Source organism: Vigna angularis, chromosome 3 (assembly GCF_016808095.1).
Source record: "Vigna angularis cultivar LongXiaoDou No.4 chromosome 3, ASM1680809v1, whole genome shotgun sequence".
NCBI lineage: Eukaryota > Viridiplantae > Streptophyta > Magnoliopsida > Fabales > Fabaceae > Vigna > Vigna angularis.
The window spans coordinates 30,443,438-30,459,026 of record NC_068972.1 but is presented as its reverse complement, the minus strand read 5'-3'; the positions used below and the strand labels follow the sequence as shown (position 1 = coordinate 30,459,026).

The 15,589-nt window shown below is 36.4% G+C and overlaps 1 protein-coding gene across 1 annotated transcript; it reads right to left on the bottom strand.

The window, feature by feature from the left end:
* Positions 1 to 10,069: 10,069 nt before the first annotated feature.
* Positions 10,070 to 12,115, bottom strand: LOC108324534 (uncharacterized). Its single transcript, XM_017557473.1, has one exon. The coding sequence runs from the start codon at positions 12,113 to 12,115 to the stop codon at positions 10,070 to 10,072; it is 2,046 nt and encodes a 681-aa protein (XP_017412962.1).
* Between the last annotated feature and the right edge of the window lie 3,474 nt (positions 12,116 to 15,589).

Here is a 15,589-nt window from a genome sequence, read left to right as displayed (position 1 = left end):
CAATTTTATAGAATGAAAATATATTGGAAGCCATCAATAGCAATCAAGAGAAAACATTTCCTTACACGAAACAAATCCTGTTTCTATAATAAAACATTCAACAACCACAAAAATACACATCCACCTCCTTAAAAGAAATAAAAGAACAAACTAACAAAGGAAATCATCAACTATGAAAAAAAAAAACTACCCCTAACAGCTATGAAACTCCTCTTAACTCGCCCAACCACCACTTACTAACTGTCATGTTTATTTTTTCTGACATAAACCTTCAAAGTAAGGTTGAGCACGGTTAACTAAAAAAACTTAAACTATAGTTTATCTGTACTTTTTTAAACTTAAAAAACTTAAACTAATTTTACTAAAAACTAATTTTACTAAAAACTAATTATACAGTTCAGTTTAAAAATACTAAACTATTTTTATTTTGAGTACAGTTAATTGTGGTTAACTGTGGTTTCAGTTTTCCCAATTCCTTTCTCAATCACAATTTCTCAATCAAAATTAGGTTTTTCTATTTCCTTTCTCCATCAAAATTTTCTCGGACCTCTCGTTACGTCCCATTCGTCAAAGGCTGTCGTTGAAGACTCGTTGTCGTTGAAGGTTTGCTATCGTCGAATGTTCGCTGTCGTCAAAGGTTCGCTGTCGTTGAAGACTCTCTGTCTTCAAAGACTCGCCATCGTCGAAGCCTCATCGTTGTCGAAGGCTTTGCCGCACTCTGCCGTCACCGAACTGTTGAAGGCTCTACCACCATCGTCGAAGGTTCTGAGAACACTTCTCGTTGGAAAGAGAAGCAAATCTGCAACCTAAAGGTACAAATGTTTTTCCCTTTTCCTAGTCGTATTGTTCGATGTGATTTTCAGCATTTTTTTACCTTGGCATATTTGTGTCTTATTTAGCTTTTGACAGATGGAATCCATGCTCTCCTAGTATTTTTTTTTCTTGTGTTGATTCTTACAATCTGATTATTGATATTGACTTCTAAAGTCCTTTCGTGTTGAAATGATTTGCGAAATAACTGCATTTTACAAAGAATGCAGGGTTCTTCACAAACATCTTCTTACTTGTATTTAACTTGATTGCTAGGTGTTGTTTAGGGCTAGAATTGACTGAAGAAAAGTTTCCGAGCATATGATTGTGTTAGCTTTTTATAGAAGGAATATATCTTTGGATTTCCTAAAGTAAAGACCATAATTCAGTGGCTTATATCTTTGGGTTCTTGACCTAGTAATGTTCTAGTATGGCTGCTCTTATTTCAGCAATCTTGAATGGTGGAGGAGCACTGGGATCAAAATCTTTGGGGTGCCATTTGCAGCATAGGCTAAAGGCTCTGTGTCTTTAACCATTTATGCTAGGTTTAGTGGTTCTTGGATTCAGGGATGTGTGGTGGCTGAGTGGGGTAGTGGCTTTATGCTCTGTAGTCCAGAAAAACCAAGAGGCATAAATCTTGGAAAAATTTACTTACGGGGTAGTGCATTTCTATAACCGCAGGTTGTAATAGTTGTAATAATAATATAATAACACCCAAACTTTGTACTTTTACTTCATTTGCTTCTCCACTATTTACGTTGCTTTGCCTATAACAACTCACAAACCATGTTCTAGGTTTCAAAACACAGTTACAATTACAGTTTACTATTCTACCTTTTTTTTTTAACAGTTTTTCTCTATTTAATTGTTTCTAATATAAGAGAACATTAAAGAACTTCTATATGAAGATGAGAAAAAAGGTTGCATTTTAGTAAATATTTTAATTAGCTTCAAAATATAGTATTTTTATACTTTAATATATTAAGAGCCTAAATAAAATTATTCTAAATAGTTGAAATTGGATTTAGTTCATACATTAAAAAAATTATAAATTAAATTTCCAGGTTCATAGGAAGTGAAAGTAGTGTTTAATGGGTGTTTTATGATTTGAATGTGATGTTTTGTGGCTATTTTAAGTAGGTGCAATTATGGAAAAGAGTTGATATAGTTCAACTATTTTAAATGATATAAAGGCTATGTCATGGATAATGAATCTTTTGATTATGTTCTAATGCTAAATTCTCAATTATATGAATATGATATTATTGTGTATTTAAGTTTCCATATATCTGATATGACTATGTTTGTATGGGCTGGAGTGGATTTGATTGTGCTCCTTGTTAAAGATTATGGCAGACCATTATTAATGATTTCAGTTTCCATATATCTTGATTTGAGTTTATTAAAGTAAATGAAATAATAGTTGTTTTTTATCATTCTGGCAGCTTCCAAATCTTAAGTATCATCCATTAGTGACACATTTAGGCGAATATAAGTTGAGATTCAGTGTTAACATTTCCAAAAGTTTTATGCTTTTAGTGAGTGTTGTCTTTGTTAATATTTCACATGAATGAATTATTTCGTTAAAATTGTAGCAAAGCACCTACATGTAGGAGTGTACCACACAATTAAGTGGGGTTTCCATCACAATGAACTAGAGTTTCCCATTGGAATTGGAATTACTTCTGCCATCCCATTTCTAGACACCTTCTTGGAAATTTCTGAATTTGTTTTCAGAGTTTATCACAACACTTTCATCAATGTAGTGACGTGATTTCTGAATTTGTTTTCAGACCCTATATCATCATCATTTAGATAAATTTGCCTTTTGTTTGATTGAACTCTTAATTAATGTAGTGACGTGAATGTTAGAAACGGTAGAAACCCTCACACCAAATACTTCTGAAATGGATCATTTACCTCCTTGTATCGATTCATCGTCAACTGAGAATAGTAAGGGTCGATCAGATGTGTGGGGACATTTTACTAAACAAAAACCTTATTCTGAGAAGAAGGCCAAATGCAATTATTGTGGTGATTTGATTAAATATTTGGCTGGAACAAGCGAGATAAGGAATCATTTGGCGATATGTAAAGAAAATCCTAATAGAGAAGCATTCAAAAGGCAAAAGTTGTTATCATCAACTACAGAAGTTAGTGTTAGCCCTTCACCAACTATTTCTAAATTTGACCAAAATGCATCTCGAATGAATTTGGTGAAGACGTTTGTGAAGTCCGAGCTTCCTTTTCGATTTGTGGAAAATGAGGACTTTCGTGACTTTGTATGGTCCTTGCAACCAGGATTTGAAATCCCATCCCACACTACATTGAGGCGTGAAATGTGGGAACTCTATGAAGAGGAAAAAGCAAAGTTGAAAATGTTTCTATCAAAGCAGTGCGAGAGGGTTTGTTTAACTACAGACACATGAACTTCAATCCAAAACCTAAATTACATGAGTTTAACAACTCATTTTATTGATAATGATTGGAAACTTCAAAAGAAAATTTTGAATTTTTATCAAACAACGGCACATTCAGGGGAGCTCATTGCTAAACATGTTGAGGCTTGTTTGAATAATTGGGAGTTGAAGCGAGTTCTTAGTATCACCGTAGATAATGCTACAACAAATGATGTTGGGGTCCAATACCTCAAAAGAAGGATGTTATCATGGAATTGTCTTGTCTTAAAGGGAGAATATCTTCATATGCGTTGTTGTGCTCATATATTAAGTTTGATTGTGAATGATGGCTTAAAAGAGATCAAAGATTCAATTTCAAAAATCCGGAGTGCAGTTAAATATGTGAATTCTTCTCCCGTTAGATTTGAAACGAGGTGCTGAACAAGAGGGAATTTCTTACAAAGGTATTGTTTGTCTTGATGTTGAAACGAGGTGGAATTCAACTTACTTAATGTTAGAGGCAAGCTTGAAGTACAAAGATGCCTTTGTCTTGCTAGATATGCAAGATAAGAAATTTAGTGTTGAAATGGCCAAAAGTAATGGTGGTATGCCATTAGAAGAGGATTGGGAATATGCGAGGTCTATTCTACCATTTTTAAAGATGTTTTATGACTCTACTGTACGCATTTTTGGTTCTTCTTATGTCACGAGTCATATGTATATGAAGGAGGTGTTTGGAATTGGTAAAAGGATTCGACAATATTCTAAGAGTAGTGATGTGAGCATAAAATTGATGGCAATGAGGATGAAGGGCAAGTATGAAAAATATTGGGGAAATCCTAATGGAATTAATATCTTATTATTGATTGTTGTTGTGCTTGACCCTAGGAGTAAGTTGGATTTTGTTAATTACTTCATTAACTACTTCTTTGAATCTAGTATGGCCAGTGAATTGAAATCAAAATTATTGTCATCTTTAAAAACACTTTATGAACAATATCAAGGTATTGAGTAGGGTTCTCAAAGTAGCCAACAAGAATCTCAACTAGATGATGATGATGATGATCCTCATGGCATGAGTTTCTACCTAAGAGCTACAGGACGTAGATTTGATTATATATCAGAGCTTAATAAACACTTGAGAGAGGATCCTGAACCTTATATGAAGTCAGTTGAGCTTGATATTTTACATTGGTGGAAAGTCAACTCGACTAGATTTCCTATCCTTGCGAACATGGCTCAAAAGGTGTTAGCCATTCCTATCTCTACCGTAGCATTAGAGTGTGCATTCAGTACAGGAAGAAGAGTGGTTAGTCCTTATCGTAGTTGCCTAAGCCTAAAATAGTGGAAGTGCTTGTTTGAACACAAGATTGGTTAAAAGGAACACCTTTCTCTATACTTTTTGATGAGGATCCTAAAGAACTTGATAAATTTGAGCAAGGTGAGATTATATGACAAATTTATATATTTTTTAATTTATATTTTAAGTGTTCAAAAATTATGAAATATTTTATTTTATTTTTGTAGAGATAACCTCTCAAGATGAAGTGGGACCTTCAAGTGTTGCTATTAATTTGGATGATTGAAGATTTGCCACAATTTGTTAGTTATATAAAGTACATGTGCGTAAGACTATAACCTTAATTCTTTGTTTTTCATGTTGTTTTGTTTTGGAAACGGTACACAAATGCTCAATATTGTTTTTTAAAACTACTACCTTTAATGTTAATTTCAATGTTGTGCTACAAGATGATTCATACATTGAAAGCTACATAAGCACCATCGAAGTTGATTTTGTGAGTACAATATAGCACCTTTTTAACTTGTCATTTCAGATTGTTGCTCAATTGATCATCATTTTACTTTGTGCAGAAAATTTGCACTGTTGAGTAGGATGGGAAGACAATTAAACTAAAGATTGTATGTATGTCTGATTGGCTTGATATTATTTTTCAGAATAGAATTCCCTCAAAACAACTTTTCCTCTTGTTTCCTGCTTTTTCTAAAGATTGGGATTACCAAATATGCATAACAGGTTTATTACCAAATATGCCTCCACTTTGTTCCTTTATGTTTGACCTCTTTACCAAGCTTATACTTCATTAATTTGGATGTTCTATAATTGTGTATAGTATATATACCATGTTTCTCCTTTTATGAAACCAAGTGGTTGGTATCTTCTGTCTTTAGTGTATTTTAGTTTGGTCAGTGTTTGGTGGTTCATCACATGACAAGTTCTATAATTATTAGTCAGCGTGTGACTGATAATAGGAAAAAGTTGAAATGGGAAAACTTGGTTGGATGTTTGACAAGTTGTGTCTTCCTTCTTGTTCAAACACCTGCTTCTGTGTTAATTCCATGGAATTTGAAGATGATGAGTTTGAGAGCAAGCCTTTGATTGACAGTGACAGTGATCTTAAACTAAGACTCAAGGATGTAGTTGATGGAAAGGAGACATTGGCTTTCATTCTAATTTATAGTTAGTAGATTAGTTTTAAATTTCAGCTTTGCATAGTGAATATTTGCATAGTAATTGTTTGTATTGTTTTTAAGCTTTCTAAATTAATTTGTTATTAAACAGTGGTAAAATCAAATTTTAGAACTAGTGCAGTTTTATTAATGCAATTTTACTAGTTAGGGTCGTAGTTATTAGTGTTGTATAGTTAGTGTAGTTCTTGGTTAAAATTATTATAATTCAGTTCAAAATTAGTATACTTAGTAGTTTAGTTCATTTTATATTGTAGTTTAGTACAATTTAGTATAGTTCAGTTCAGTACAGTTTGATAAAACAAAAAACAGTTCAGTTCATTTTTTCTAAACTATTTTTTAGTGCAGTTCAGTTTAGACAAACTAGTTTTTTGTTCAATACAGTTTTTAGTAGTGCAGTGCAGTTCAGTTTGATTTGCCTACCCCTACTTCCAAGACCTATCAATATTGTCAAGGGTCTGAACAACCTTGTCCGCAAGGTTAAAATTAGGAAATTGATCTCTAATCAGTGCTTCGTCTTCCCAAGTTACGTTGTCAAGACCCCCTTCCTTCCATTCAGTAGCATTGGAACATTGAGGCCTTACAAAGAGTGTAATCTACGATCTAAAACCTTAAGAGGGACACAACTTGGTTCCTTGTACTGCAGCTCCCTTGACAATTCCTTCTATACTGACAAATGGTGATTCCCCATCGTTGGCTTAAGTTGGGAAACATGAAAAACTGGATTTATCCTTGTTGATTCTGGCAACTTGGCCAACCTACCTTAGGACTAGAAAAGGCCCATAATACCTGGGTGCAAGTTTAGAATGTAATATGGTCAGCATAGACATCTGTTTATGAGGTCTAATCTTCAAAACCACTCAATCTCCCACCTAAATTATGGATGGGCCGCTTTCTCTTATTAACAAATTTCACCATCTGATCTTGGGCTCGTCCAAGGTGAAGAAGGAATGGTAAGATGTACTCATCAATAATTGAGTACTGTGAAGATGAAATAGTTCCTTCCCAAATAAACTCATAAAAATAGCATCTCGGTCACTTACAATGGAAGAAGGAATGCCATGTGTCACCACCTCTCTTACAAACACTGCAACCAATGACATGTCTAAATAAGGATGTTTTAAGGAAATCTAATGACCATACTTATTCAATTTGTCTACCACCACCAAAACTGCATCATACCCATTTGATTTGGGTAATCCCACAATGCAATCCATATTGATGTCATCCCAAATGGCCTACGGAATAGGCAAGGGTTGTTGAAAACCCTAAGGTGAAGAAGCCAATTATTTTTGTTGTTGACACATCAAACAAGAAGCAACAAATTTTGTTATATATTTCTTCATACCTATCTAATATAGAGTTTGGGCCAATTTCCTATAGGTTTTGAAAACTCCAGAATGTCCCCTAGTTTGTGTAACATGAAACTTTGCAATGAACGTATGAATCCAAGTTGATTTGGTTGAAAGAACCATCATTCCCTTGTAGTGCAGTCGGCCATGCTCCATTGTGAAATTGGGGTGAGAGTCAGAGTTTACCTCTAAATCACTAATGATCTTTTGAAGTACAAGATCCTGTTGTACTTCCCCCATTATCCCTTGAAAATCTTGTTAGAAAGGCCTAGAAATGCCCTTCAATTTTAATTCAATAGTTGTTAGTTCTTCCAATTTATGTGACAATGCATCAACAACCTTATTAGTTACACCAAATTTGTATTCAATCTCAAACTCATAGCCCAAAAGCTTGGCTAACCAATTTTGTTGATTTTAAGTGGTTATGCGTTGTTCCAACAATTACCTTAAACTCATTTCATCCGTACGCACCACAAATTTTTGCCCCAACAAATATGGTCTCCAATGTTGACTAGAAAGAACGAAAGCCATCAATTCCTTCTCATATATAGATTTGGGCATGAAGAATCATTTAAGGCTTTGCTAAAATAAGCAACAGGCCTTCTATTCTGTTATAAAACTGCCCCAATACCTCTTCTAGATGCATCACACTCCACATGAAAAATCTGTGAAAAATTTGGTAGTGCCAACAACGTTGTTGTAGTCAACGTTATTGTAGTCAGAGCAACTTTAAGAGTTTACATGGCTGTTTTTCCCTTTTGAGTCCATTCAAATTGCCCATTCCGCAACAGATCTGTCAATGGCTTAGCAATCTTCCCATAATCTTTAATAAATCGCATATAATATCTAGTTAGCCCTAAGAATCCTCTAAGAGCTTTGATATTATGTGGTTCAGGCTATTCTTTTAATACTTCAAACTTCTCTGGATCCATCATCACTCCTTTTCGTGAAATAAGATGAGCCAAAAATCTAATTTGTTGCCTACCAAAATCATACTTCTTATTGGCATACAGTTGTTGTTGCCTCAATGTTTGGAGAACTTGCTTTAGATGGTCCTTATGGTCCCCTCTTGAATTGCTGTAAATTAAAATATCATCAAAGAAATTTAATACACATCTCCTAAAAAACTGCTTTAATATCGTGTTCATCAAACATTGAAAGGTGGCAGGAGCATTAAATAATCCTTATGACATCACCAAGAATCCATAATTCCCTTGATGAGTCTGGAAAACAATCTTTGGAATATATTTCTCCTCCATTATGATTTGGCGGTATCTAACCCTCAAATCTACTTTAGAGAAATAAGTAGCCCCATTTAATTCATCCAACAACTCCTCGATAATTGGAATGGGAAATTTATGCATCAACAATATGCATTATTCATCAATCACAAAACTTATAGCGCAATTCTCAATAGTTTGCAAACATAGTCTCAGAATTATAAATTAACTCACCGATCAAGATTTATAATATAAATTGATGGGGCTATCGTGACCCATACAAATTTGATGTGCATTAAACAATGCAGTATAGTGCTAGGAAGTGACTCCTAGGTCGTCTCTCAAGGACTAAATGTGGTTCAGTCAATAGGTCGAACACTTAGTGAGGGGTTTTGTGAAAGATTTTGTGAATGCAAATGACGAAATTAAAAATGAGAATTAAACACAACCGAATACAATGGGAAACATTAAAGTAAATGAAAACATTAAACCGAACAATCATAAACCGCACACCAGCCAGTTAATTAAATTGGACTTGAAAAATGGATGAGCTAATAAAATGAAATAAAACCAAACAAACTAGTGACTAAAAACACATTATAGAGCTAGCCTATGAGACCGAATGGTCTATGTTAGCCTTGGAAGCACTAGATGCATAAACTAATTAAATACATAAACTAATTAAATGCATAAACCATAATCAGCAAAAACGAGACTTCAAACAACACATCAAGCACCTTGCAGCAAATGAATCACCGAGCTTCTAAATTAAAAGAAAGAAAACACCGCGCTGCACCAAGCATTTAATCACCGCTTATGCCTCAACGATTGTGGACGTGAGCTGTGTGCCTCTTCCTAATGTCCGTATGCTTCCTCTCCAGCCCGACCGTGACACCACTCCTCTCAACGTGCTGGCTTTGGAGCTCTCCATCAAAGACGTGGTAGCGTGACAGCGTGTGCTGTTCTTCCTCCCATCATCAGCAGCTGGACGTGTCTACAGCAGCGAGCACACCACAACGTCCGACGTGACAACAGCTTCCAAATGAATCAGCGTACGTGGTGCTCCCGGGACGCGTGCTTCTTTTCAAATGGAATTAGCATTGTGCTTCCTAAAGCTAAACGTGCTGCTGCCCCTTCCGTGACACCTCTGCTTTCTAAAGTGAATGAATTCCTCTCCACCTAGCGGCTACATTCTCCACGTCTCTACATCACTCATGTGGATCTTAAAATGAAGAAAATGAATGCTCATTCACGTGCTGGACGTCGTGCACACCGCTGCAGCATCCGGTTTATTCACCAAAGTAGGCAAAAATGCCATAAATATTACCAAAATAGGCAGATTTTGACCCAAAGTGAAGTCGTGGGGGGCGAAGACGACTTCAAATAAAGAAGTCGTGCCCCCCCTACACGACTTCATACTGTTCATGTGAATAGTGTGAAGTCGTGCACCCAAAAAACGACTTCGGGGTCCTGTAATCGATTACATGGTAGTGGTAATCGATTACATAGTGGTGAAATGGTAACCCCTGCAGGAAAGGGACTGGTAATCGATTACGACACTTCTGTAATCGATTACCAGTGTGTTTGTGATCCAAGAACCACTCTGGTAATCGATTACATTTAACGTGTAATCGATTACCAGTGTAGTTTTGGTTGGTTGTAGAAAATGTTTTTGCATTTTACATATGTTAGGTATTAGTTGTGTTATACGAGAAGAGAAAATAAATATCTGCAATAAGAAATATTAATATTAATATATGAATAATGGATTTCATTACAATTGAGTAAGATTAAGAAAAAACTAATGCCGAAAGGGACAATTTCCCCTATGATGACCTTCGTTGCGGCAGTAAGAGCATTTTTTTGGCTTATCTGGATTGGATTGATCCATTTCATTATGAAGCCTATTTGTAGATGGTCTACCAGATGCCTTGCGTCGCATTGTAGGATCTGGTATGAAGTTTGGACCTGTATACGCAGACCAATAATCTTGATTTTGGATTGGGTGAAATTGCACTTCGTATGCCTTGAAAATGTTGTTAAGACTGTACACTGGATCGATGACTTGGGTTAGTGGGATATGCGAAAATGCACAAACAGCAATGACATGATGACATGGGAGACGAGTAGCTTGGAAGTGACCACAATCACACCACCATTCATTTAATCTGACCTTGTAGGAAAGTGGAACAGGGCGGTAGTGGTGAGGTGTTGAAATTTCCTGAACATCAAATTCAGAATTTTCACGATTGTAGCGATGAACATGACAAAATGCGGATTGTTGTTGATTTTTCCTAATGATGTCGGCAATTTCTTCAGGAAATTGGTGTCCTGCTTGTAGCATACAGTTTGCCTTTAATCCGCGTTCAACAAACCATGATTGTGTCCTCTCAAATGTTGTTCTGATTAGAGCACATATTGGTAATGAACGTGCTCCCTTTAAAATGGAGTTTGTGCACTCAGCAAGATTAGTGGTCATATGTCCATATCTTCTCCCTCCATCAAAAGCTTGAGACCATTTTTGTAATGGGATTTTATCTATCCATTGAACTTGTTGTGGGTATTGGTTTCTCAATGCAGCAAGTTTTGCCGTGACTGTTGGTTGCTTGACCTCATAAGCTGTAATGATGTAATATACAAATAAATTCAATATTTGTAACATAATGTTTGATAGTAAAAGTGTTTCAAGAATGTTTGTAGTAGTACCTAAATTGATGAATTGTTTTTTGAGGTCGTGATTTTTGAATTTGTTGTTGAAGTTGGATGCCAGATGACGTATGCAATAGACAGAGTTCAAACCATCTTGTTCCCAACCAACTTCTTCTGATCTTAATGCGGATAGTATACCCTTTCCTCTGTCAGTGATGATGCAAATATTTTGTTGATGGCAAACATGTTCTCGAAGTAGTTGAAAGAACCATATCAAAGCCTCCTTTGTCTCACCTTCTACAATGGCAAAGGCCAATGGGAAAATATTTCTATTGCCATCTTGACCTATGGCGGTGAGCAAAGTTCCATGATATTTACCCGTAAGAAATGTACCATCAACTTGGAGAATGGGTTTACAGTATTTGAATCCTTGTATGCAAGGACCGAAAGACCAGAAAACTCTTTCCATAATATAGCAATTATTGTCGGTTTGTCCATCAATATGAACCGGAGAACCAGTGCATTGTAAAATTGTACCTGGGTTTGAGTCCTTCACGGCATGCAACCACCTCGGCATGTGGTTATACGAGTCCTCCCAGTCTCCAAACTCCATAACAAGAGCCTTATGTTTAGCGATCCAAGCTTTTCTGTATGACACAGAATATCCTAATCGACCCTTAATATCTGCAATCAAACTCTTGATTGGAATGGATGGATTTGTCCGGATTGAGTTTGATATGATCGTGGCAATGTGACTACTATCAAGATTTGCATGATCTTCAGATAGTATTGTTGAGAAACACGAGTGTTGTCCGTCTATATTTTTTATTTCCCAATATTTACGGACTTTGCTATAAGCTGCCCTCAGACGCCATTGACAACCATTGTGATATTCCACACAACGAATAACATAAATGTTGGGTTTGGACTCAACAACGGTGTATTTGTAACCGTTGGTTATGTGATAATGTTTGATTGCAAGAATAGTTTCCTCCTTTGACTGGAACTGCATACCTTGATTCAACTCTGGAACGACATGTGTAGATGATTGTGTGATGTGGTCGTCGTCGTTGTTGACATCTTCAAGTATGAGATCTAATTCATCATCGCTGCTGAAGTCATCAACGTTATCCAATATTAAAGGGTCTTCATCGATGAACTGCGATGATGAAGATCCTGGTAAGTTTCGTGATGCCATATTTCAATACTTGTTGGGAAGAGTTTGCAAGATTGGAGAAGTAGGAGAGGTGTTGCACGTCCACTTTGAAGACTTTGTAAGATTTGAGAAGTAGTTCAATGTGTTCGAGCTGCGCTTTGGATGGCAAAATGAAGTTCTTATACAGTTTAAATCATCACATGAGAAGGTTAGGGTCTGAAACTTTCAGTACTAAACACTAATCTAGCACTGTGACTAGCTTTGCATGTCCTCTGAACAGCTTTTCTGCCATTTTGTAACTATTGAAAAAATAAATGAAATAAAAAATGAAAAAAAAAAAGGGAAGTTGTGGGGGGAGGTCACGACTTCAATAGGTGAAGTCGTGTACCCCCTACACGACTTTAATGGTTGAAGTCGTGTAGGGGGTACACGACTTCACCTATTGAAGTCGTGACCTCCCCCCACAACTTCCCTTTTTTTTTTTTCATTTTTAATTTTTTTTAAATCCTTATTTTATTCTTTTTACAAATTAAAAATATTTTTCTTCATTGCAATAGGATGCTTAATTATTGTATAATAATTTTATAATTCATAAAAATGAATGTCCTAGTATATAATAATATTCTACACATATTTGTTAATGGCTTTTATTTGTATTTTATGGATGCATGGTACGTGACAAGAGAGACATGCATTGTCCACAATTGCTTCTGACCAACAATAAAGCTATTCAACTTTGGAATTATGAACTTTGCTATTCATGGCTCCTATTCATTTGCATGCTTACCTTTAATACATATATATGGTTGGCTGCTACTACTAATCACTGACATTGTCTTTATTTTTTTTCAGGTTTGAAGATTCTTTCAATAGCATTCATTACTTTTCTGTATGAATGGTCATTTCCATGTCCTTCTCCTTCACGTGATATTCAACATTGTTGAAAGATCAATGCATCCACTTTTGTAGTTATATATTGGTGGAGGTGGCATTTCATTTCTCCCACGGTGGTCTCAATTGCAGTAGCCAAAAGTCTTTAACCATTCTCTTTGCTTTCATATCCCACTTGTCTACCCATTTGAACTGTGAGTTGCAATACCCAAAGTACGTCTATATTGTCATTGCATTAATACCCCACGTTCTCCCACAAAATTTAATATGACTTCTGCCCGTCAACTTCCCGTTGATATGTCCCTGCTACGTCTACAAGATAAACACATTGTGAATTCTGTTTGGGAAGGCAATGAACGACTCATTTGCCCTCGAAGACATGCAATTTGGCTAGCAAAGCATGTCCATGAAATTGATGAAAGAATAAAGAATATTCTACAGGCAGCAGGGTTTATACCTATTTTGCAAGCATCAACTATGGAGATAAATCACCACCTAGTGACTGCTTTGGTTGAGAGGTGGAGAGTCGAGACGCATACTTTCCACTTGCTTGTTGGTGAAAGTACGATTACATTGGAAGACGTTGCATTACAACTGGGCCTTCCTATTGAAGGACATGTGGTGACTGGCATCAGTAGTGGTGAACTAACAGTTTTTTGTCATCCACTACTAGGAGATGTTCCTCCTGAGAATTGTGTAAGGGGCAACAGAATAAAGTTGTCATGGTTGAATAACACTTTTCGCGAATTGCCTCGTGATGCAACCGAAGAGGTCATTGAACAATACGCTAGAGCGTATATGTTAATGATGATTGGCAGTGTGATGATGCCCGATACATCTGCAAGCATGGTTCATTTGATGTATCTTCCACTATTGGCAGACTTACATAACGTTTCACACTATAGCTGGGGATCTGCCACGCTTTCATGCATGTATCGTGCCCTTGATCATGGGACTAGGGCTGACCAAGACAATATCGGAGGGTGCATGATCTTGTTACAATGTTGGGCGTGGGAAAGAATAACATGTCTTTCTCCAGAATTACTTGATGTCACAGAACACGACATATCCTCCGGTGTAGTTTTTTCGCTTGCGAAAAGATGGTGTCGCACTTCACACTCAATATTCCAGGACACTACAACTGTCAAACAATATCGTCAGAAAATAGATGACCTATCACCTAGACAGGTATTACTTACATAACGTGACCTTATTCTTTTTATATATGTTCTTATTTAGTCATACTTATACTTTCAATACTTCAATAATGCAGTTCTTATGGACACCATACAGACGTGGTGAAATATCGAAACTCATTCCAGTAGAAGTGCCCCCGACATGTCGGGCACTTGTGCCCCTTATATGTTTCTCAGTAGTAGAATACCAACAATCAGACCGTGTCATGCGACAATTTGGATTTCGACAAAATGTACCCCATCCACCAATGAATCTAGATGAGAAACATAAACAAGATATGAGAGGACGCGCTGATTGGAATTGGTATGAACACCATCACCAGTGGATTGCATTGTGGAATGACAAGCATAATCGTGTGTTCAACGGGATTCCTTTCCAGAAAAATGGTCACTTGCGAGATGAATCGGAGTATATGCAGTGGTATATAAGTCATACCATCCGCTATATTGGTATAATAGACGATTCAACCGACGAAGAGGTACTCTTATATTCCTTCCATAACAATTACCAAATATTATCAAAGTGTTAATATCTTTTGTGCTGTTCTTTACCCCGTACACATTGTGTTTGGCAGTATGACATGGACCAAGACGAACAGTTCCACCCACCATCTCAATACCGTGCATCTTCTTCGACTCATGATCCACAAAGGTCTACCTCTGACTATGACAACTATCAACATCCACCTGCAAATTCAAGGTTTCATCAAAACATCCCACCGACATCAACATATCCTGGGGTTCAGACCTCTTATTTCGCCTTTCCACCATCAACACCGTTAAGTGGAGGTCCTTACAATGTTTTTCGAACGTCGACAATGACTCCACCATCTTCATATCGTGGCATTTCATCCTCACATAACGTGTATCGACCGACAAGTGATTTTCAAAACCTTCAACAGTCCAACGAAAGTAATCCCATGGATGAAGACCAACAAACGCACAGTCCCACACTACAAATACCACCACAAAGGCGAGGCCAACGACAACGACGAAGACCACCTTGTGGGACTGGAGGACATAGATAGACTGTTTGCTTTCTTTATTTATAAATATGTGGTTATTTTTCATGTGGTTTTAATTAATCAATCCCAATTATATCATAAAAAACTGTTATCCTCTGATGTTATTATTGCATTCAATTATTTATAAAAAACAATTATAATAGATAATACATTCAAACAATGGTAAACCCTAAACAATATATCAAATAGTTGGTGTAATTCACCAGCCAGGACACTGGTAATCGATTATAGCATTTCTGTAATCGATTACCAGATAACCAGTCTACAGACTTAGAAAATAATTTCATCTGTGCATCACCAGACTTACTGGTAATCGATTACACCATTTGCGTAATCGATTACAAGAAAGTAAATGTGAAGGCTCATACAGGACTGCTTCTAATACATAACCAAATACCCTGGTA